The sequence below is a fragment of the Dicentrarchus labrax genome, unplaced genomic scaffold (assembly GCF_905237075.1).
Source record: "Dicentrarchus labrax unplaced genomic scaffold, dlabrax2021, whole genome shotgun sequence".
NCBI lineage: Eukaryota > Metazoa > Chordata > Actinopteri > Moronidae > Dicentrarchus > Dicentrarchus labrax.
The window spans coordinates 14,725,008-14,749,685 of NW_026136722.1; the positions used below are offsets into that span (position 1 = coordinate 14,725,008).

The 24,678-nt window shown below is 44.1% G+C and overlaps 1 protein-coding gene across 10 annotated transcripts in view; it reads right to left on the minus strand.

The window, feature by feature from the left end:
• lrrc4ba (leucine rich repeat containing 4Ba) overlaps window positions 1-24,678 on the minus strand; it is an 89,259-nt gene that overhangs the window by 41,046 nt on the left and 23,535 nt on the right. For 5 of the 10 annotated variants that reach the window (XR_007882053.1, XR_007882055.1, XR_007882054.1 and 2 more), the window contains exon 3: window positions 16,678-20,624. Coding sequence is in view for 4 of the 10 variants with exons in the window: in XM_051388712.1 (XP_051244672.1) it covers window positions 18,660-20,624 (1,965 nt within the window). In the remaining 6 variants the exon portion in view is untranslated. Of the gene's footprint in view, window positions 1-547; window positions 1,743-16,347; window positions 20,625-24,678 lie in introns of those variants that run through there. The other 5 variants (XM_051388712.1, XM_051388713.1, XM_051388714.1 and 2 more) reach the window with 2 other exon arrangements.

Here is a 24,678-nt window from a genome sequence, read left to right on the forward strand (position 1 = left end):
TTACCTGCTAAAGGAAACAATGGAAATTGCTTTATTTTAGGGAATCCAGGGTTGGAAAAATTGCAAGAATGAGTAAAAAGTTCGTAAAAAACAAGGCAAGAAGCTGAAAACATGACTGAGATTGTTATGTATCAAGCGGGATAGTGAATAATTCTTTGTTTCATGGTTTTCTTTGATGGAGACAATAAGGGCAGCTCAACATTAAAGGGATGCAGAGATTTCTCTCTCCACATATCCGCACTTCCTTCTTTATCATTAAGGATGGAAATTATTTTATCTTCCCAGTTTCGTGATGAGAGTGATGTTATTAGTTTCCCCGTGCTTGTATGACCACAGCCTTACAATTAGATCTTTCAGATAAAATCAAAGCCTACTGTCGCATCAGAGCTGTGGTGAGATATCAATTAATAGAGACGGATCTAAAATAGGACAGATTCAATTTCACACTTATGGCACTTTTTTTTCCCTCCTTCCCTTTTTGGCACACGAGAGTCACACAAAGCATTGTTGGTTGCATTTCTGTGCAAATGTTTTCTTAACATCTCTTATCTCAGCCAGCGCTGTCACATTTAAAGCCACCAGTGTTAAAGAAACTACTCTGATATGTACCTCAAAAAACAAAAATAAACAACTTTTAATAGCTCTTAGATGATAAGTCAGATCCAGCTCATTGTAGTCATGGAGTCCAGTCAAACTGTGACTTCTTTCGAGCAAACTTTTTATTTATTGTTACACACGAAAATACTGTGGTACATGCTATGGAAAGCTTTTCACTGTCTATATTCTTAGCCATTCCTGTCTTATCTTAAGAGGGATCTTAGAGTTGTTAATGAGGCAGTAAATGTTTGACTCGACAGTCAGCAGTGAAAGCCATTTCAACTAAAATGTCTATGCTTTATGAGCTCCTCTGTCATAAAGAGAGCATCGCCTTGGTGCTCTTTTTGCTGTTAAGATGCATATGGCAACTCTGTGTATTCACAGATCCAAATGGAAACAAGAGGTAGGTTTTAATTGATTTCAAGAAATTATGCAACATGATGTCTATAAGTGGACATGTCATGTGGAGATGAGTTTTCCACTTTGTGTGGGCAAAATGAGTGTATTTGACATCAAAGTGTCATTTAGGGTCATCTACAGGCAGGCTTATTAACAGAGGGGTTTACATCTAATATCTTTCTTTTGCCTTCTCTCTTTAAATGTAAGATATTTGCTTAATTAAATAAACATATTCCTGTTTTCTTTGCTGGTATAGGTTTAAACATTTCTTATTACTGAATAGCACTGTTGTATTAGACTGCATTAGTTTAAGCTCTACCTAATAAAGTGGATTTATATTTGCTATAATAATTTTATATTTTGTATTGCTATGCCTTCTGTGTTCTAGTTGTTAAAACACAATAAAATTGTGTTCAACCTAATTTTCAATCTATAGTGTCTCACTTGATTTAGACATTAACGTTACCTACTGCAGTTTTAAAATGAACCCAACATTTAAATTTCTGGTGGCGGGTGGGGGGGTCTTGTCTGCAGGAGAGGGCTGCTGTGACTAGACTCCCAGGCAGCCAGTCAGTTCAGTCTTACTCCGGTTCACATCATCAGGCTGCATCCCGGGGGAGGAGTCAGAAGTTTGACAGACAGGCATGCTGCGGAAACACTTGAGAGGACAAGCTCAAGGTAAGTAGTGGAGGAAGAGAGGAAGGAGGCTTAGGCATTAGGCACTTGCCCATAATCATGTTTAGTTCCTGCAGAGAGTGCACAAGGAGAGGATGCAACACGCGCACACACACACACACACACACACACACACACACACACACACACACACACACACACACACACACACACACACACACACACGTATGTATGTGTTAAAGACGGCTCACACAGCCACACAGCCAAAACCTAAAGCTCAAATCCATGCATGTGGACAATCAAGTACACAGATAGGTGCAGTAATGGCATGATAGGTTGTATAAAAAGTTGACTATGCACTGTATCACACATACACACATATATATATACACACACACGTAAAGGTAGACTGCGACAACAATATTGTCTATATTCTAGAGGAGAAAAGGGAGAGAGTAAAGATAGCATGAGGGAGAGGGAGAAAAGAGGTAGAGCGAGGGGACGAGTGCAGCAGTTTTGAAAGCGTTTGGCTCCGTTCAAATAGTTGCCATGGTTTCGAGATGTTTCCATGGAAATGCTAGCTGCCAATAAAATGAATTTGAGGAGGATCTTTGCAGCAGGTTGGCAGGAAGGTGAGAGTGATGCGGGAGAAGGGGACAACGGGAGCAGCAGCAGAGTTGGGGGAGGGGGGGCAGTAAGGGGGAGGCCACTTCACTAGCTTTGATAATGCACCAGTCAGTTGCACGGGCGGACGACAAGGGGGGAGGTTGGGGTAGGGGAGAGTCGGGCGAAGAATTTAGGGTAAACAAGGTGAGGGGAACATGCCACGCAATGGAAAGCAAAAGGCACTGAGACTATTTCAGTCTGGATGGGTTGTCATAGTAACCGTGGCCTCACAACACAGAGAGCAGGTAAATACATAGGAGCCTGGCTGGCCACTGATTAACATTTGTGCGATCACAATCACGTCTGTGTGTGCGTGTGGTAGAACGAGAGAATGAGAGAGAAGAAGAGTGTGTCAGAGAGCATGTGCGTGAGAAAGTGTGTGTGTGTGTGTGTGTGTGTGTGTGTGTGTGTTTGCGCACACAAACTCACTCAAAACACTTTCCACTGACTCTCTTTCATGGAACCAGAGCCAGCGAAGGGAGCTGAATGCATTAGCGGGGCGCCGACTCTGACGCACATTTGTTTATGTGTGTACACGAGTGTTTAAGATCACAATGTTTCATACTTTAGCTGCTCCTTCAAGGGCTAAACAAGGCTTTTAATGTGCACTCAGCCAGTGAGCGATGTCTGCCCCTCTACCCCTGTGCTCCCCTGCAACTTCTGTCCCCCCTACTTCCTTCCTTCCTTTCATTCTTCCTTCCTTCCTCGCGCCCTTTGTCTCATTCCATCTCTTCCTTCTCTCTCTTGTACTCTCTCTCTCTCTCTGAAGGACAGAGGTATTCCCACATTTCTCGGTCGCCATGGCAACGCTGCAGCAAGAAAGAAAGAGAGGCCGCAAGAGTAAGGGGGTGGTGGGGAGGTGGGGGTGGTTGGGTGGAGGGGTTCGGGTGCTGGGGGGGTGAGGCTGGGGATGTGTGAACAATGCTAATGCTACTTCACTGATCATCGATTGTGTGTTTTACCCTCCCCCCAACACCCAGCCCAAACCACTGACACCCCCCCCCCAACACACACACACACACACACCCACACACACACACACACACACACACACACACACACACACACACAGACACAAACATTTATTTCTCTCTTTACATTTGTATCGCTCTCTTTCCATCCTCATTACTCTCGCGCTCCGGCCGGCGTCCTTCTCCCTGTGGTTTTAAAACTCAATCTCCACATAGTGCTGTCATTGTTATCATTATTATTATTGGGTCATTTAGCAGGCAACGTTGGTATCCACGGCAACCCGAAGAAGTGGCACCAGTTCCTTGGTGAATACCAATATAGACAAGCATCCATCAATATCCCAGTGACTCATTATCAGTCTAATGGTGAGGCCGCTGCTGTCACACCGGACTATAAATAATGTTGTCTCATTAGGCACCACTGCTGCCACCACCGGTCCCTGCGTAAACAGGGCCAGTGTGCGTGGTGCGGCACAGAGGTGGCGTTCCCCTGCATGGTCAACTGCGCTTGCATATGCACAAGAGTGTGCATTTGTGATGGCGCTCAACTGCAGGGGGGCGCAAACGCTGCCAAAGAATGGTGACTTAGCACCCAGTGGTGGCAGAGGCAGCCGAGCTGAGGGGGCAGGCTGGCAGGCAGCTGCATCAGAGCCTGACTGAGGGGGTTGACTCAATAAACCAGGTAGTGGAGTAAATAAGGCTCTCGCACTCCCTCGCATAGGTGTGCACGACTGCAGGCTCTGCCCCCGTGTCTGCTGTCTGTATCCCTATCTGTTGTTCACACTCGCAGGCCGACGCACACACACAAACACACACACACACAGGCAATCCTGCAGGACCGCAGTGGCTGCTGCCTGTCAGTACTCCTCTGTGGCTAATCGATGGATTGAAGACGCTGATGAGACTGAGAGAAGAGAGAGAGAGAGAGAGAGAGAGAGAGATTCACCTCAACCATTGCCTCCTTGCCTCAAGTCATTACCGCAACTACTTGAATCGTTTAGCGCTGCAGCAAAGGGATGGAAGGGAGTGGTGGCAGCAGTGACCATGTGCACGAGTTAAGGTTGCACGCCGCACAGTACAAGGATTTTAAAATGTATTACAAGTGCACAAATGCGCCTCAGCGTGCACGATCAAGCCATTCAATTCACCTTGGGGAAACATACACAGCACCTTTATGTAACCAGAAGACACAGAGCGAAGAGAAAGACCAAGATGGGGGTGAGGGTGGGAGGGGTGAGGCGAGGCTGACTCTACTCTATACAAGCAGCTTCTGTTTGCATGTCAATCATCTCCAATGTGTAAGAAACCTGAGCGGACTCTTAATTCTGCAGGGTTGCGCGACAAGTTATTGCGTGTTGATTGCCTGTCTGCTGGATGATAATGCATTCATAATCGTATCGTGGTTGTTTGTACAGATTGTCTCCCGGTTGCTCTGCTCTAGTCTGGAATGCTGAATATCAGAGATAATTATCCGAGATAGCAGGCTGCAATCCAGCCGGCTGAAACGCTCTCATCTCCTTCAGTCAGAGTTCTGTCAGTTGTCAGGATTTCTGGAGCTCTATGGAAACGGATGCGTGGACACGAGCCCATTGCTGAGGTCCAGACTGGAGCCTGTGATAGCGTCATATCACAAGTCAACATGCTGCAAACACTGTGCACCACAGAGAAGGCACCTCCTTAAAGAGCTGTTTTTTTACTGCACATACACTCACACACGTTGGCTGGTGGACTGGTGTTACGTTGATGCCTCCACCGGTGTCTGACAGAACATATGCTTGCTCTCAGGAAAAAAAAGACATCTCTTCATGGATAGCTGTGCATGAAATAGTGTCCCTGGGTAAATCCTTGTTATAAATTACATCTTGTGTTGTTTGCTGGATTTTTTTGACCTTCTCCTGGGATGACATATTCTCTGCTCTGTCTAACTGCAAAACTGCTGGTGTCATACCTGCCCTTGTATGCGAGCCACATGTGGCCCAAAGTGTGTAGGTTTTCATTACGTTATGGTGTGCTTAACAGCGCAGTTAAAATGTGTCACAGCCAGGTGGAAAATTATATCCCCAGTGTGTTGCCTTTCGGGAATCGAATAAATGGCATTGTTTTGAGCTTGACCAACACCTTGCAAAGCTACCCTGAATCTGAACTCTTTGCAAAAGATTTTATTCCGGAAAACATCCACTGAGAATCGATTCCTGGCAGCTAAGAGTCGGAAAAATCTGCAAATTATGTAAAGTGGTTTATACGATGACAACAACCAGCAGCACTGGATTTTGAGTTTGAACTGAGCGCCAACTCGCTGCATCTCAACTCCTGAGCACATGAACATGCTTCTTAAACTAGGCATTGCAGATCTAAAATAAAGCAGGATTTACCAACTGTGCATTCTATTTGCCAACTCAAATACATTCAGGAAATCATTTAGGGGAGTAATTTACGTAAAACATGCTAACATTTCCTGAATAAACAAAAAAAAAAAACAGGCCAGTGAGAGGTATGTTCTTCTTCATTTTGAGGTCTCAATGAATGTCAGTTATGTGTTGGTTTGTTGAAAGGGTGATCCGATCACTTGCAGAGTAATATTGGTCCCCTCCCAGTGATGACTCTTTTAGAAGAAGCTAATCGAAATTAAGGATTCATGACAACAGAAGCAACATCTCTGTTTTAAGAGCCTGACGGGTTGTTGATTTCTCCACCCACAGACAATCATGTTTCGCTTAATCTATTAAACATCTGAGTTGCAAAGATTTTCACACAACAGTGACAATTTGTGTCACCTTTAATCATGAGTGCATGTCATAGCGTGTACACACCACGTTGCACATATGTTACATCGGCATGTGTGGGTATGCTGCCTTAATACAGTATGCAGGATGTGTCATAGGTTGTACGTGTCATCCTGTCTTCACTCTCTCTGTCTGTCTCTCTCTCTCTCTCTCTCTCTCTCTCTCTCTCTCTCTCTCTGAGTCGCATTACCTCTCCCCTGCAACCTGCTTTCTAATCAATAACTCATCTCTCGATGTCGATTCCCCTCTACCCCCACAGGAAAACAAACGTCCTTCCACAGGACAAACAAAGAGAGGGGAGGATGGGGGGGATGGACGGGAGAGAGGGGAGGTAAAGAGGTAGGCAGATAATTGAGAAAATACTGTAAACCCAATGAAATACCTAAATAGCCTGTTGCGGTGAAGAGGAGGGGAAAGTCGCAAGAGGAGGTGGGAGGCGATGGCGAGGAGGAGAGGTGTAAAGAGACAGCGTGTGGTGAGGTGGAGGGAAAAGGATTGAAAGGGTAGCTATGGGATGGATGATTAGCCCCTGTCTCCAAGGTTACACTTTACAACTGTATCACTGCAGAACGGGAGAGTGGTGAGAGGAAGAGCGGGTGGGGGATGCGGAAGGGTGACATGGACCGTTCATCACGCGAGACTGAATTAAAGAAGACAGAGGCACCTTTTCTCTGGCTCTGACCTTCACATCCAGGACTGATGCTGGCCTTGACCTCCAGACGAAGCTCACCTCGCAGAGTAACCACGCCAACGCTAACGCAGCATGAGCACCAGAGTAGAAAACCAGAGACAAATGGCAGCGAGGAGGAGAGTGACATGCGACAGGCCCCAGAAGGGGAGAAGCAGGGGGGAGAAATCACTTAGATTCCAGCCAACTGAAAGAATTGGCCTTTTCACGAGAAGGGGAGGCATAAAACGGAAACTTGTTTGCCGCTCATCGTTAGGACTCCCCTCCCCCTCCTCCTCCTCGCTCTCCTATCCTATCCTATCCCCATCCTGGTCCGTCCACCAGCTTTTATTTCCCCCTGACAGTTCCCCCTGCCTGCCCCTACCACCTTCAATCACAACTATTTTAACCTAACTAGAGGTGAGAGAGGAGTAGAGCCTTGTGATCAAGTTGCATGCTTTAGCCTCACTGCAGTCTGTTCCAATCTTAAGTAAGTACTTGCTGCTCTACCCTTGAGTCATGTAGATACTTGTGTCGGTGAGGTGAAAATTAGAATTGTTAGGTGGTTTTGCATAATCTATTCAGCGCGACCGTTGACTGCACCCTGGATAGCATGTATGCCAACGGAGGTGGTGTCGCATCAGCATTTTGAAGTTCCGACACATGACTGCCGTAGAAAGAGCACTTGCATTTTCCACTTACTGATAACCTTCCACCATGCACTAAAGCTCACGCAGCCATGCAAAGGACATGTCGCACTGTTTTTTTAATGTGCTAATACAAATTACATGATGCTCATGCAATTCAAACCTGTGTGCTTTAATATGGATTGTGCGCAGACATCATGCAAAACAGGACAGTGCTTGTTTGCATTTTCAGTTCTTTGCTGCTGCTTCTCATGCACACACCCACACAAAGGCTGGAGGAGTAATACATAACGTGTAACTGGATTACAATAATCTGATTACAGAATTTACTGAATTTTGGGAGAGAAAAAAAAAAGAAAAGCTAAATTGCTAGATTACCAGCCTTGAAAAAAGAATAAATGCTTCCTGGTTTACATGTAAAAGCTGTTTGAAGAGAAGCGGAGGAGTTTATGCAGTAGAGTCACACAATTCTGTGATTAAAAATACTATAATACAGTTCAGGAGTTTATAAATGTATAACTTGTATTTTGTGCAGATTTTAATGGCAAAATAATTGAAATGTACAGTAAAAGCTTCTCAAGTATTTTGTGACAAATATAAGATTCAGACCAAGTGTCAAAGGGAAAGTCCAAGTCGAGTCTATCAGGTCTGAAAGCAATCCAGTAAAGTGGAGGTTTTCTAAGTGGGAACTACTGTAAAGCGATGCATTCATTTTGGGTAATGTTATTGTATTTCCCACTTTCCCAGAGTCAGAAACTAATAAAAGCTTTAGGATGGATTGTTTTTAATTTTTTTATTTGGTGTAGTTTGAAGTTATGTCGAACAGCAATATTAGACTATCATGACTCAATTGTTGAGTGTCTATGGGATCAAATAACATAATCATGATTCTATATGCATCCAGGAATTGAGCAAAAATCAAATTAAGGGAGGGTGAGGGCGGCAGAATTTTACAAGCTTGGTCTAAGGGTAGGCCTGCAGTCTCAGACTTTGAAGCATTTGAAAATTTTCCTTACAAAGCTGTGTTAACTGCACTTTTTAGGCCACGCTAAAAGAGACATTCATGGTCCTTAGAGGATGAATTGTAATATCTGTAATATCTTTGATCCTTTTTTGTTTAGCACCACCACGAGGTTCACATTCATGGTTTTGACATAAAATGTCTTAACTACAATTGGGTGGATTGTCACTTAATTTGGTAGATATAATTATGTTTAGGATGTATTGTAACAACTTTGGTCATCCTCTGACTTTGTATCCAGTGTCCTCATCTGGACAAAATGTCACTATGTCCAACACATATAGACTAAATAGATGCAAAAATAAGCTGTTTAGCTTGCTGATGTTCGCATTTAGCTTGAGTAGCATTAGTGCAGCCTCACAGAGCCGTTAGCAGGGCCAGGACACATACCTGAGACCTCTACTCCTTTCACTGTGTAGGTCTAGGCAATTAATATTCAAACCTTTTTTTTTTTTAAGTCAGTCAAGTCTTAATAAGTCTCACAGCAAGGCCAAATCAATTCTACAGCTCTGACTGATAGTCATTTATTATGTTTTATTCCAGATAACATTATTGAACAGTTTAAATCTGGACATTTTTAATACTTTAAATTGTCCCAATAAGGACACTGAGTGCCGTTTATAAGAGTCCGCGCGCACACACACACACACACACACACACACACACACACACACACACACACACACACACACACACACACACACACACACACAGTATCTGTTTTCTATCATTAGTTGTGCTCAGCTGTCAGCAGGTTTGTAGCAAAGTTTAGTGAAAGGTTTGGAAAGGCACTTCACTGAAATAACATCTGACACTTTTGGAGCCCAATGCCTTTGTTGCCAATCGACAGGCAGTTAACCGCCAGAGCTGTGATATTAAAATAGTTGAACAAAACAATTTATTCCTCAAACGTTACAGGAGAATCACTGTTAAGACAGAGAGAATCAATGTTAACCCACCCCAAACAACCCCATCCTGCACCCTTATCCCTGCACCCACACACACATAAACACACACACACACACACACACACACACACACACACACACACACACACACACGGTAAGCCAATAATTGTAACCCTGAGTCAGTAGCATTCAGAAGCTGACCTCTTGGCAAACCCCCAGCCAGCACGAGCTAAGTGTTCACCGCAGGCTAAACAACATCCCACGAACAACACGCACACATATACACACAGACATGCACCCATATGAACACAAAGACACACACACGCACACAGGCAGACGTGGGGCGCAGGCGTAGGTCAGCCGCTTGGGTCACGATACACACCCTGCAGCCAGCCGGTCCACAGCCTCGGTGTCAAATCAGCTTTAACACACTGACACAATGCCTTGGAAATACTCACACACACTCTGCAACACTGCTGCGGCACACGGAGAAAAAAAAACTGATGCTGACTGAAGGAAGGCTCTCTGGGAGAATAACAGCGACATGGAAGAACATGCACATCAAGAATTCACAGAAATTCATTCACACACACACGCAGGCAACATAACCAGCGGACAAAAGTTGTTGCTGTTGTGCTTTAGTAATTTGGCACACATGGACTTCCCCTTGTTTTCTGTCTGGAGGATTTAAGTTAATAGACCTACAGTCAAAAAATAAGCACCCCAATCTCACTTTGAGTTTTGTGAAAAAACGTTATTTTTATTTCATAAATTTCTCAGTATGGCACATGAACAGAGATTGAATGTTCTGAAAAAGATTTGGCACAGAACCTTGAAGCAGAACAAATCCACCCTCCTCCACGCATACACACTCTCTCTCTGCCACACACACACACACACACACACACACACACACACACACACACACACACACAAACAGACACACACCCCCGTGACATGTTCCTCCAGTGTTAATAGTACATCTGTGGTTATAACAGGTTAAAACACAGTCTTAAGAAACAATCACAAGAACAACCATAGTCAATATTGCAGAAGAGAAGCCGAAGCGAAACAAAGAAGCAGATGGAGGCCATGTTTAATTGAACAGAGGGAAGGAAATATCAGAAGCCTTGGTTTGTTGTTGGGTTTGTTTTCCATTTTTCCTGAGAGAGGATCGGAGGGGTGCAGGGGGCTAACGGAAGCGTGGGAGGGAGTGCGCGCGTGTGTGTGTTTGTGTGGATCAAGAGGTTAATACAGAATCACAAGTTGACATCTAGCTGCAGGGGGGTGAAAAATGGCAGAAGAAGAAAAGTGGGAGGGGTGAAACAGGAAGCGTGAGGTAGATAGAGAAGAGCGGAGGAGGGGGAACAAGAGGGTTAAGGGGATGAAGGGGGAGAGGGGGATAATGTAACACGCACACCCGTGAGCGCACGAGCGAGTGAGCGAGCGTACGAGTATGTGTGTGTGTGTGACTCAGAGAGAGAGAGAGAGAAAGAGGGAGGGAGAGGCCGTGACTGAGGCTTTAGCTACATTTCTAAAGAAGAGGGTGAGAAAAAGGCAGAGAAGCAGGAGAAGTCAGCCATGCTCCTCCTCTGCCTCCCCTGGGTCGGGGACAGAGAGGAGTCATTTCCCCTCCGGCGTTGGGTGACATATAAGCACCACGGCGGCCCTTCCTCCTTCATGTCTTTATCTCTGCCGCACACAGATACACAAACACGGACACCGTGCGCACTCAAGTGCACACAAGTACGCACGCAACCCACTCGGACGTATGCATAAATATGCATACTTATGCCACTCATGCAGATATTACACAAACACACACTGAGCACGCAGAGCTGGGGCCTCGGTGTGTGTGTATGACATATTACATTCATGCACACACATGCAAACACACTCACACATGTAGATCAAAACCTACATAGATATGGAGTGACAGGATGCCTCTCAGTGTCATCTTTCATTCCTGCTGTCATCCTCGTTTCTTTTCAATATCGCTCTCCTTTCTCTTTCTCTATTTCTGTCTGCCCTGTCCTCCCTTGTCACTCTATTTCCTTTGGGCTCAGAGGGTGGGGAGGCCTGAGGCGACAGAGGCTGTTGTGTGGTGAGCAGGATCTTCTGCCGGATGAGCCCGGTAAACGCAGCACAGCCACGACGGGCCGCACAGCAACACTGCAGCTTTAGCACAACGGAGGCTGGTGAATATTGCTCGTAGCCGTTCATGAGCATCAGGAGTAAAAATATAACTTGCGAGGTTGGTTTCACATAGACCAGGAGCAGAAATGAGAGCAGACATGAAATGAGGGTATTAAGGGCCAGACTGGATAAATAAATCAGCACCAATGAGAAAAGCAGCATGCCTCACTGGCTGACACGTGTGGGTGGAGACAAAAAAGTGTAAAGAAAAATCAATATCTCCAGTAAAAGTTTATTTCATATTGATGACTGTTTACAACTGTTCCCTGCATTTTTTAAAAAACTTGTTTCACTGGGAGGATGTAGCAGGTCTGATTCAAAGCTCAGCTGGGGAGGCTTATCTAGGTCAGGACTGATTTCTGCTCTGGCTTCACCTCTCGGAGCCCAAGCAACTTGTGACCCTCGCTGTTGATGTCCGGTCTGGGTTTGACCCCACGCCTTCCTGGGGCTCTGCCACCTCAGCAGACAGATAAGGGTTAGACAGCTCCATTATCAAACCACCAGCTTATATCCATATGGCTGTCGCTATCTCCTCACTGCCCTCCATACGGTGCTCCAACCAGACCTGAATTTACACTTCAAAGCGTTGAAATGTACTCTATGGCCCCTGCCCAGCTTCAAACAAACATCAGACACAGCAGAGTGTGATTATGATGCCGAGCCAAGGTGCCCATAAACAGTAAATCTAGGAGTCGGGCTGCTGTGTATAGGAGGGAATGTGCGTTTGGAAACTTAACTGTGAGCCTGTCCCCCGAGAGGAGCACAGCTGCTGGGTCAGCACATCCTTTAATAGTTACGGATGGTTCAGGACATTCCAACACAAGTCCCAGAGTCTGCACACATCACAAAACTGGAGGGGAGTTTTCCACAGCGCTCCAGGGCATGAAGTGGCTCCAGAAGAATGTTTCCAAATCCCAACACGGGCCACAACATCCCAGATTGTTCTCAAAACACGAATCTGTAATTGAAAGCGCAATATGGTCGCAGTCTGCATCGCCCCAAATGTCAGCTTTTCAGGATCTAAGAAAAACAGCCCTCTTTTGAACTTGCCGTGCTGCACTTTTTTTTTTTTTTAGTTTACCCCATGGAGTTCTGAAAGGGTTTCGCCAGCACCAAGGGCTGTAGAGTTTTCTCAGTGCAAATAGAAAACTGTAATCACTCCACTGATGTTCAAAATTGGAGTTACAAGGTTTTCACATGACGACACTGATATCCTCCTTTATAAAGCATTCATGAGAAGCTCTGTGTTAAGCAGTGCTCCGGCTTTACTATTCCCATTAATCGGTACTTTACAATTACATGGGCTGTGAGCGTGTCCCATTTTACTATTTCAGTGACTGTGTGGATTTTTCTCAGTTTTCCTCTGAGCTGCAGCTCACAGGCCCGCTGACCCGCAGCTGAGTGACACAGAGGAGATAGTCATCTGGGATGAGACACCACTCATCACTCTCACGTCACAGCCCACACACACTGACAAGCCCCCTCCAACTCCACACAGCTCATCGCAAGACGCCCAAAACGGACATCTTGTGACCGACGACACGGTTACCAAGGCAACAAGGAAATAAGCCATGTGCTAATGTCTCGGCCATTCTCAAATTAAGGACACCTTCACAGGATATAAAGCAAACACGTGTGAACTGAAGCACAATGGCAGCGGTTGAGAGGTTTGTGTTAACCTCCGCTGCACTCAGCTGCAAATTGTTTAAGAAAGCCCCACCTCAATCAATAAATCACTCAGTCAGTCAGTGTCGGAGTGTGTGTGTTTGTGTGTCTGTGCGTGGTTCTTACATGTGCACATGCTTGTGTGTAGTAAGGGTTGATAAGTGGCTTCAGGGAAGGGTTTTCACAGTGATGACACAGAAAAATGTCTGTGCACATCACATCTCAAGCTCCAGCAGGAGCAACATTGCAGTGACAAAAAAAAAAAAAACCCTCTTCATTCTCTCATAACGTGACTGAACAGATTGACCCCGGCATTTAAAAACTGGTGCCATCAAATCGGTCTTGGACCAGCGTGATGGTGATGAAACCAGCCCCTGACTGCCAAACATCCCACAGCAGAGGCACAGCGAAGCACAGCGAGACAGGGCTGTTGCTGCTGCCGCTGCTGCTGGGTGGGTGGGGGGGTGGGGGGTGCGGGGGGCCTCTGTGACACAGTGGCACACAAAACACTGCTGCACTTAACAGAATCACAGCAGCCATCATGTGAGGAGACAACTGCAACGTTTGGCTCTCGCAGACCGTCTTGATGGCCGTGTGAAAAAATAATAGCAATAACGATGCATATAAATTACAGCGGTTTGATGCTTTTGGCCTCTGCAACGGGGAGAAAATTAGCACTGGCGCCTAAGCACATGCATCATTGACACCATGTGTATCAATAATGCATTGAGCTCTGCTGTCGCTTCACTGCTATTTTTAAAGGGGGGGTGACAGAAAAGAAATTAAGCAGTGTGGAGCTCACTCAGGGCTTGTAGCGCCAAGGTTAACATGTGTGCAACACCACCCCCAGGGACTGGTGCAAGTGTGGCCACCGTTTCTAACACTGCCGGCCACAATGAGCAGCAGACTGAACCTGGATTGCCCTCTTATCTGCGATAACACAAACCTCACCCACCATAAGAGAGCAGGCCCAAATCATCTCATGTGCATCGTTACGATTATGAGTAAAAGTCACATCACTGTCAAGGCGATTAACCATAAATACAGTCACTGAAAATGCACATTAAAAATCACTTAAGCTTCACCAACAGGTGTTACTCTCGCATATAGCTGAGCCAGGGCAAAACAATAAAAACAAATGGCACAATCCAAAATGGGAACGCTAACCTTGATTAGCTGGCTGAAGATGTGAGGTAAACAAACGCCGCCACTAGACTTGACCCTTGACCCTCGACCCTCAACTTGTTATGGCGGATTGACAAAGAGCTAAAAAGAGGCTGAGGATGTTCGGTTGAAAGGAGAGGTTGGCTTGATTGAACAGACCTTTCATCAGTTGGGTTTATCCCAAGCAGAGAGAGAGAGAGAGAGAGAGAGAGAGGAAGGGGGAGCTGCTTAAGCGGAAGAAAAAAAAATCCTGTTTTTACTTTAAGTGTCAGTGAGAGGATCATAAAAGTAGCCTGAAGCAGAGGGAGACAGACAGAGCTGGTTTGAACTGGGGATTTAAAATGGAGGTCTGACCGCCCCTCCTCCCTCTTCCTCTTCTTACACAACCTAGCTAGCGTAAGCCCACCTGAACACGCACACACACGTGCACACACACACACACACACACACACACACACACACACACACACACACACACACACACACTGAGCAGTATTGCATCAACAATGGTGTAACACATTTTGCCATAAACAGCGTACTGCTTCAAATGTCCTGATTTCTTTGCCTTATACAACAGTACAACAGGCATTTTATAATCCAGACCTGCACACACGCACACACACGCACACGCACACACACCACACACACACACACACACACACACACACACACACACACACACACACACCCATATTCTGGTGTTTTTCACCTATTCCCTGAATGGGTGAACAAGCGGGTCCCTTCCTGCACAGTAAACACAGCATTTCCATTAGAGTGTTGGGAGTGTGTTCAGTGCTCTGTGACTCAGACACTGCAGCACTGTGACTTTGTGTCTCCAGCTCAACCGCTGCTCTCTCTAACACAGAGCCTCAATAGCATGGCCTCTGGTTTGTGCTACTTCACAGGAGCTATAGGGGCTACACAATGCTTTCCAAAGTGATGAGCTACTACAGGCGATAGGCAGGGCACACGGTATCTGAGGAATTAGGGGTAAATAGCTTTTGTAACAGTCCTTGCTTTCAGCCACTGATGTACACAAAACTGACACACACACACACCGTTCACTCATACCCACAAGCATGCCCGCATGATAATTTCTCCGTTATTTGCACACACAGAGGCAGATGAATATGTAAATAACTTGTGAGGGGAATATGGATCCCTTGTGCTGGGAAAGGAATATGTTAATGACTGATGCAGGGTATGAGTGTTAATCACAAGTGTAGGGTGCATAAATGAATTTAGCAATGGTGTGGAGCCTATGCAAATTAAATGCATAGGGGATAGTATCATGTAAAGCTCATGATTCACTAAAAGAAAGTCAGTGGTGTAAGAAATATAGCTGCTCGTGTGAACAAACAAAACACATTAACAAGAAAACAAAGAAAAAGTCTTAAAGATGGATGTACGAGCACACATGGATGAGATTCTATACTGTCTGCTCCCGTCTGTTTAGCATTCGAAACCCAAATCAAGACGCTGTGATAAGGGCTGTCGCAGCAGCAACAGTTGCCAGGGAAACCTGATGGCAGGATGCTGAGGGCTGGGTAGGGGGGGAGGAGGGGGCGTTTTATGCGAGGACATGGGTACAATGCTCAGGTTGATTTGCTACCATTGAAGGAACACTGGCCGGCTCGTCGAGATATGGCACCTAAAAGGAACGTGACTGACAAGGGGCAACAGGGTGCCTTACGAGGCGCCGATGGTGACGCCGTTTGGCGCATTTGTGAGTGTGTAGTCATGGCAACGAGGTGTTGACATAGCGCAATCACTCTCTGAACACTGTGATGGCGATGACATTCAGGAAAGCACAGAGCGAGTATGAGTGAGCTTGTAAACCAGAGCAGGGCCTTTCCTGTCCCCCTGTGCAGAAAAAAAAGGACCCAGTGCTGACCATTTCACATTCGCTATGTCTCATCTCAAGCAGAGCCAAAGGGATACAAACAGTGATACTACAATTAAAGTTGATCATAACAAAAAGAGGGGGGGGAAAAATAGCCACCAAATTTCACAGACTTCAACTGCCATTTTATGTGCCAGGTTTTTTTAATTTTCAAAGTGACCTCTGCTAACAGAACATCTCTCATAATTATAACCAGTGTAATTAGCTAATTATAATAACAATAACAATATTACAATAAAGATAACACTTGATTTAAAAAAACTGAAAATAATCAAACTAGATAAAAACCCAAAATGAAAAACACTTATCATAATAATTTTGTTTTTTTTAAAAGAGATCTATAAGGTTCTATATTTTTTCATTTAATTGTCCTTTTTCTTTAGAAAAAAATTCACTCACCACTGTATACTGTACTGTATGTTACCTTCTACCTCACTGAACGAGCTTCGCTTACCTTTAAAAATGCTTGGCAATGCCTGTCGTCCATTTAGCTCCCTGCTGCCATGAAATCCACTCATACACGATAACACTGAGATACAGTTGTGAAATAATCCCCTGCAAAGGAGCAGTCTTCATCAGAGGTTCATGTCCTGTCTTTAATGCGTAATAACATGAGGGGTCCTGACTGCTTGAGACATCAGAGCAGGCGAGTCAGTGAGGGCTACACTGAGGAAGCCATTTTGAGGGCCAAGGTATATCCTGCTGATACACGTGGAGTTCACTTAGTGGCACGCTGAGTCCGTCCCACTGCCGTTCATTAGCCAAAGTCCAACAGGATCATAAAACAAATTCAGTGTCATATACAAATGAAAAAAAGTACTTTTCAGCTGTTTGTATGCACAAGTAGCAATAATAATAGTCATATGAATGATAATAATGATAACGTAACAACAATAATATGTCATATCAACATTGTGATAGCTCTTACATTTTGAAACCGAATGTTGATCAAATATAGAATTTGTTTTTAGAGAGCATGCTAAACTAGCATGTGCAACGTTTTAGTAATATGTACAGTAACATATTGTAACATATTGTTGATCATTTGATGTGTTAATCATTAAGTGACCAGTATGACAAATAAAGCCAAAGCTTGTTATCATTATTACCATTATGATCATTATTATTAATACTGTAGCTATACTGCATACCAAATGATGAAGAGCTGTAGTCGTATTTCATATTTTCGCAGTAGAGCGCAAAGATCTCCCTTCTCCAATGACCCTGTTTATATGAATGCGACAGGAGAGGGAAAACACTTTGTGTGGCTACAAAAAAGTCAAGACCAAAATAAATTCACTCAAACACTTTGCCAGGTTTTTGTTTTAGCTCCCTTTCAACGGATGCCACTCTCCCACATCTGTCCTTATCCAGCACAGTCGGAGCGGCCATCTTGTTATAAGTTCGGAAAAGTTGTAAGGGAGGGCCACTACAACAGCTGTGTGTATTTTTTTTTTTATATATATTCTTCAGACGTTGTAGTTTTCAGTCAGAAGCTTGATAAAGATTCTTTATAATTTATTTCTTTGAATGAAAATATATTTACGGTATATATAATATGTACTTTCAGTCTTTTTTATATCTCTCACTGTCCTTTATGCCCTGGGATTTTTCTTCTCCCATGATAAACCACTCTGTTTCTCTCCTCCTTCAGAGAAGACAGTAGCCAGTAAGGTGTAAAAGGGAAAAAAGTGAGAAAGTGAGAGTGAAACCACTCTGAAAAAACGATTGCTGTTGTTCTGTCTTTCTAGTACTAGTCTGATACGTGTGTCCTGGACAGAATCACTGCACTGTTCTAATTTTGCCTCCTCTGTTTTTGTTTTAGTGCTTCCTGGAAACCTGGGACAGTACTGCTCACCCAAACCATTGTTTGTTATTCAGTATCTCTGCCAAACACTAATCTGACAACATGTTCAATGGCCAATATTATGTCTCCCTCCAAATATATACACTGAATGTGTCTGGAAATATACGAAGCAATCTGTATAAAACCTAGAGAGCTCATTGCACATTTGTATTATTCATAGCTTTCCACTGTGATTGTGGGTGCAAATAAAAAGAGTTGGCTTGATCTTGGACTTTGGCAAAGACTATGGCAAGATGCACAGGTAACTGAATGATTCTGATGTATGTGGTTTACATCGTTTATGTCTGTGTCTGATCTAGTTTAAAAGAATGTGCAGATGGTAATGGTGGGACTAGTGCTGATCAGATTTCGTACTCTGTCTCCTTTAGTTTTCCTATCTGCTTCTCTCTGTCAACAGATTGACAACACAAAGCAGCAACTATGTGAAATATAATCTTTTCTGGAATCTGTCCATGTGGACAGTAGGCTACAATCAGTCTCATATACTCGGTCTCACAGGCTCTTTCTGTCTCACTGTCTCTATCCAGAATCTCATCTTCCTTACGTCTTACTTCTAATTTCACTTTTACTCAAATTTGAGTCTCTTGCACATTTTCCTTGGATCCGCTCTTAAAAAGCAGGGGCTCATTCTGGCTTTTCCCCATAAGGCCTTTCAGAGAACTGTGGAGACCCAACTGGGGCAGGGGCACAGGAGAGGGCAAGGTGCCACCTGTGGGTGTTCCTCCACTGGTGGAAGTTGGAACTTGGGAGCAAGAAATGGATGTGTTCTGAGACTGAGAGCAAGGTGAGGGGTTGTTGTTGTTGTTGAGGCCAACACCAGAACCTGTGCCCATTCCCAGGCCCATCATGTTGTTGTTGAAGTGATGGGTTTTGTAGTAGTGGTTGAGGTGCTCCGATCGGGCCAGGTTCGGCAGATTGACTATCTCTGGGTGGTGCAGCCTGAGGCTCTGACCCCCTCCTATTCCACTGCTTCCACCCTGCGTCATGGTGGAGCCTCCTGAGATGCCACTGCCTCGACCACTGGCCCCGGCTCCCAGCTCATCCTCCACATTGATGATCTCGATGGCACGAGCAGGACCGTGGTGCTTATGCAGCTGGTGCTGCTTCCTCAGCTTGTAGAACACCACCAGCATCACCGCTGCCATAAAGGTAATGGCTACGAAGCAGCCAATGATGATCTTGGTGGTCTTCATCACATCATCCAGGCCTGAGAAGCCCGGTTCCGTGATGGGCACAGTGAAGGTGGGTCGCGTGGTACGAGGAGAGGAGGAGGACCAGCCGGCTGACAGAGATGAGGCTGTGGTAGAAACACCTTCTGGCCACAGGTGGCCTGAGGGAGTGGGGCCAGGATGAACACGAATGACAGTCTCATTGATGTCTACCAATGCAGAGTCTTCATCTCCTGTGGTCTCCACTGTTTCAACGGTGACTGTTGTAAAGTAGGTGTAATTGACACTAGCATCAGCAGCAGTGACATTGAGGACAGCAGTTGCTGTGGTATTGCCAGCAGCATTGGTGACCATACAGGTGTACTGGCCCGTGTCTCGCAGAGTGACATTTGTGAAGTTGAGTGTGCCATCATGCAGGACGGATATCCGCACCCGGTAAGAGCCATGGGTCATTAAAGTGCCATTAGGGGTGATCCAGTTGACAGATGTTGTGGAAGTGCTTGTGCGACACTTGAGCTCAGCAGCCATACCCTCAGTGACATTGAGGTCTGTAGGTGGCTCCACAATGACAGGCGCATAGCAAGTGAAGTGGCTCTGGTCAAGCTCTCCAATGTACTTGCCCTTTAAGAATGGGGGAGCATGGCAACGGGCACAGCAGGTGGTGTTGCTGGGCACCGTCTCTTTCAACCACCAACTAAGCCAAAGAACATCACAGTTGCAGATCCAGGGGTTGTGGTTAAGGTGTACCCTCTCCAGCTGGTGAAGGGGCGTGAAGAGGTCATGGGGCAAGGAGTGCAGGGAATTATGGGACAGGTTGAGCTCTTCCAGGTTTTTCAGGTCATCGAAGGCGTTGCGCTCAATGACGGACACCTGTGAGTGCATGAGCCACAGCTTGCGTAGAGACACCAGGCCCTGGAAGGAACCGGGTCGGATTATCTCCAGCCGGTTTCCTGACAGTTCCAGTTCCTCCAAACGCACAAGGGCTGTCAGTTTGGGAATGTCCTTCAGCCCACACATGCCCAGGTTCAGGTATCGTAGATTGATGAGGCCGACAAAGGCTGCGTCAGAGATGAAATCCAACTTCTTGAGCTCACCCAGGTCCAGGCGACGTAGCGAGGGCACACGGTGGAAGGCATAGCCGGGCAGAGTCTCAATGGGGTTGTTGCGCAGCCACAGCTCTCGCAGCTTGCTGAGGTACTCAAAGGCATGTGATGGCACCAGTGTGAGGCGGTTGTCGAAGAGCTCCAGTGTGTTGAGGTTGGGGAGGCCATTGAATGCTCCGACTTCAATCTGACGGATCTGATTCTTGGACAGCTGGAGGATCTCAAGGTGCCTCAAGTGCTTGAAAGTGTCTGACTTGATAACCTGGAGGGACAGATAAGGTTACTGTACAACATGTAGAATAATTAATGTAGTGTTTGTTACTAACATTTACGTGGTTACATTTGTCAGTGGAAGGTATTGGATGAAATGAAAAAGTGCACTAAACACAAACTCAAGGTGACACAACTTTCACTATTTTGAATGAACTATGTACCTTGTGAAGTTAGCTCTTGTTTCCGTTTGTGTTTTAAATACAATATTAATTTATCTGTTGTGTTATTAATTTTAATGTTCACTACAGTATAAGCTTGATGTTGATTTTCAACTTTTTATAGAATATTAAATGACACATAACCACATATAACAGACATGCAGCTCTGATACTGGCATATTATGCTTTGAATATAGAGGTGAGGTGGTATGGATGTGGAAAACATTAAAAATCACAAAAAAAACCCCAAAACACTGTTAATGAATGATTCAAAGGCATAAATATGGTTAAACACATTTCTTAAAATAAACAAACCATACAAATATAAATAATTAATTTATCTGCTCATAACCGTAACAGCTGACCCATTCAGTGACTATTGCTGCTTTTTGCAGCGCCAGGTGGGCTTTTCAGACTCCCACTGACTACTGACAGCGACACGAGCCAGTGTCTCAGGGCAATAGCCAGGATTTTAGAAATACTGAGGTCATTAGTCTTAGCTCAGCATGGGGTGTTTGGGAGTGTGGCCCCCTGAGAAAATTTTGAAGACCATAGTATAGATCTATGCATTTTAATGCATAATTAGAGCAATAATTTCTTAGGAAATAATGTAGGTGCCAACAAGTAAAAAATATGGCCAATTTTGAAATTGCTCTTTTCAGTTCAGTTCCTATTGCTGCTTATTGTTGCTACACCCACTAAAATGGCATGGAAAAAAAATGTTGCTGGAAAATGTTTAATCAGGAAAATAACACTTTGATGAAATTTGTTTTGTCTTTGCAGAAGAAAATTACTAACATGTTCCACAGATTCAAGGAAGTTTTATAAAATTACAAACGGAGTTGAAAAGATACATAGGCCTAATATGTCTTTAAATTAAATATATACTATCGCACAAGCACATAACACATTTAGAATACGAAATAAAATACTGTAAGTGTAATTCTTATTTGCAATAAAATAAGAGGTATTTCAAATTATTCATTAATGAATTAGCATGAATCAATGAATATTCACTGAAAACACAACTATCTATCTGTGTCTCATTTCCTTTCCTGTAGACAAAAATTCTGACACATGTGTGACTGTAGCAAGGCGGGCTAATTGTTTAAGTGCAGTGTAACTTCATTATAATCTATTCACTAATGTATTAATTTCCCATGGTGAATATTTTTGCAGATACTTTTAATTGATTCTGTGCACAAAAGTTTAGACATGTTACGTTTTGAAAGCATGTAGGTTAATAGTTTGTGAGCTCAGATCTTGAATGCAAAGTAGCTGTGGTGCAACCACTGACAGTATATATAAGGGTGCAACTCATAGTTACTTGTTTTTAAGCTGTAGGTCAGGTGGAATACAAACTTTGGAAGGTTCTAGTCAGGCCTATTATTCATAGCACTGACAACTTTTGCTAGACTTTACAACTGGAGCACCCCTCCTTATTATTGCCATTCTATATTGATTTGTGTCATCCAATAAACAATATAAACAATACATGTATACACTTACAAAATCAAAAAGACTTCTTATAGAAAAAATAAGAAGGATATGATGTCAGTGTCCTTAATGGCAGCTACAAGCCTGGTGTTGCCTCTGTTGTGGCTCCACAGGCCACCCTGGCCTCCATGTTAGTGCTTTCATGTTATTTATGGGCAGAGTTATACTGAGTGCACTGATCCTCTAAAAAGGTTGAAAATAATAGTTGTAAGTAAGGTAAAACCAAAATCCCTAACCTTAACCCACAGCTATACAGTTGTCTTGTTTCGTTATTCCCTTATTTCAGATTTAGTTTAACTGCCAAAAAAAGGGGGTGAAGAGGTACAAAAAACACCAAGTGATCAAAATAAGATGTAAGAGAACTTCATCCATTCTACTTTATGAGCATGGTACCATGGAGCAGCACAACTTGTGGGGCACTGATAGTGAAAAGCAAAGAAATTATGCACACTTTGTCATCAAATGCAACTATCATGAGGCAAATCGCAGGTGTTTAACGCTTGAGTTTACGTTACACCTTTAAGGTTAAGGCACTAGGGTAAACCTACTGTAAACCCAGTCCTATATCTAACCCTGACCTTATTTCAGTGCCTGTTCCAGACGCTGAAGTGCTTTTCACACTGTTGTTTCAGTGAGACTCTGGGGACTTTCTACTGACACACTATAATCCCTTGATAATAAGCTGATTATAAGCATTGGACTATCCACATGTGTGTCACAAATCACCATGGAAGATAAAACTATGACAGTAAATTGATACATTTTTAAAATTAACAGCCAAAAGAGTTTTTCTGTAGGAAGTCATGATTCTGAAATACATGGGTGCCACGGGGCCTGGACAGCACGCGCTAGCATCGGTGCAGTCCAACTGACGATCGTTTGGCCAGAAGTCAAAGACACACAGCGAGTCAGCGCGACTAAAAGCCCCTTAAATCTCTGATTGTTTGAGATATGTGTGGCCAAAGCCCTCTGTGAGACTCCTGGAGTCAGGCCATTGCCTCTTCTGTATGTAGAGCAGGAGTTGGGGGGGAGGCAAAGGGGGGAGGCAAAGGGGGGGAGAGATAGGGAGGGGTGTGGATGTTAAGAGGGGGTGGGAGCTGTCAAGGCTTTACTCTCAGGGTACTCAGTGAAGGAAAAAATAAGCCAGAATCTAGGATGCCTTCAGGTGTTAAAACATTTTTAGATTTTTAATCATTTCAAGTGGGGCTGCAGGATACAACAAACCGAATCGGAATTTGTAGGCTAAAAACGAAATGCAACGAACATTGTTTTTATTTCCTTAATTTGTCTTTCATGTGAACTGCATCCCCCTAAAATCCCACATACCAAATCATGTCGCATGATGTCCCATTTATGCTCCGTTAACGTCACATAATGTTTAATAAGATGTTTTCTCCGAGGAATAGAGGATATGAGGACGCTCTGTCCGACGTACAGAGCAGTTTGACATGATAAGATATGCACTGCACCATTTTAACAATGTTTAGGATACTCGTTGCTTTTCATTAGAGGAGATAACATATGAAGGAAATGAATTTAAAATCACAAAAGAACAAAGCACTGTCAGCAACATGAGGAGGGATCCAATTACTTCAAATGCTGCTGCAAAGAGTAAAATCAACCCACTCTGTTTATAAATGTAGAGATTCATGTGCTTTGTATCGATGGTCTGTGGTTAAATGATCTTCCCTTGCAGCTGTAAAGCCACAAAACGCTGTCTAGGGACTCTAGATAAATTGGTAATGCATACAAAAGGCAGCACGGTGTCATGGAAATATGCCTTGCTTTCAATTCATAAAATATTCCCTCAGTTCAGCAGAGGCTTAAGTGCCTTTTTTCTACCATTATTGCCGCTTACGTTTCTCCCTTTTCTAAGAAGTTTCTAAGGGAAAACCTGTATCAACAAGTTAATCCTAACATCCGCAACTGGCTGCAAAAGCAAATGTTCCCTCTGATTATGGGCAAAAAAGACAAATAAGACAATATATTAAAGAGACTGTGTGTGTGTGCTCTTTGAATCTACTATACAGGATTGTTTTGCTTCCATCAATAACTATATAAATAGCAACAATTATAATAAATGCAATCAATAACTGTATTAAGATCCATCAATAGGCTATGTGCCGAAAAGAAACAGTGGAAACTATACACACTGACATGTTTAAAATGATAAAATTCGTGCTTTTTCTGTAGTCATTTATTGACTACAATAAACCATGATGAACTCCGTCGGTCATCCTGAATAACAACCATCACCTGTTTGCGACTTACAACAATAAATAAGAAGAATCTGTTTATTTTCTGGACCTAAAAGATAGATTTACGTGTCTCTGTGATTTGAATTTACAAAACTTTTGGTCATGTGATATGTATTCTCATGCAGAGCAT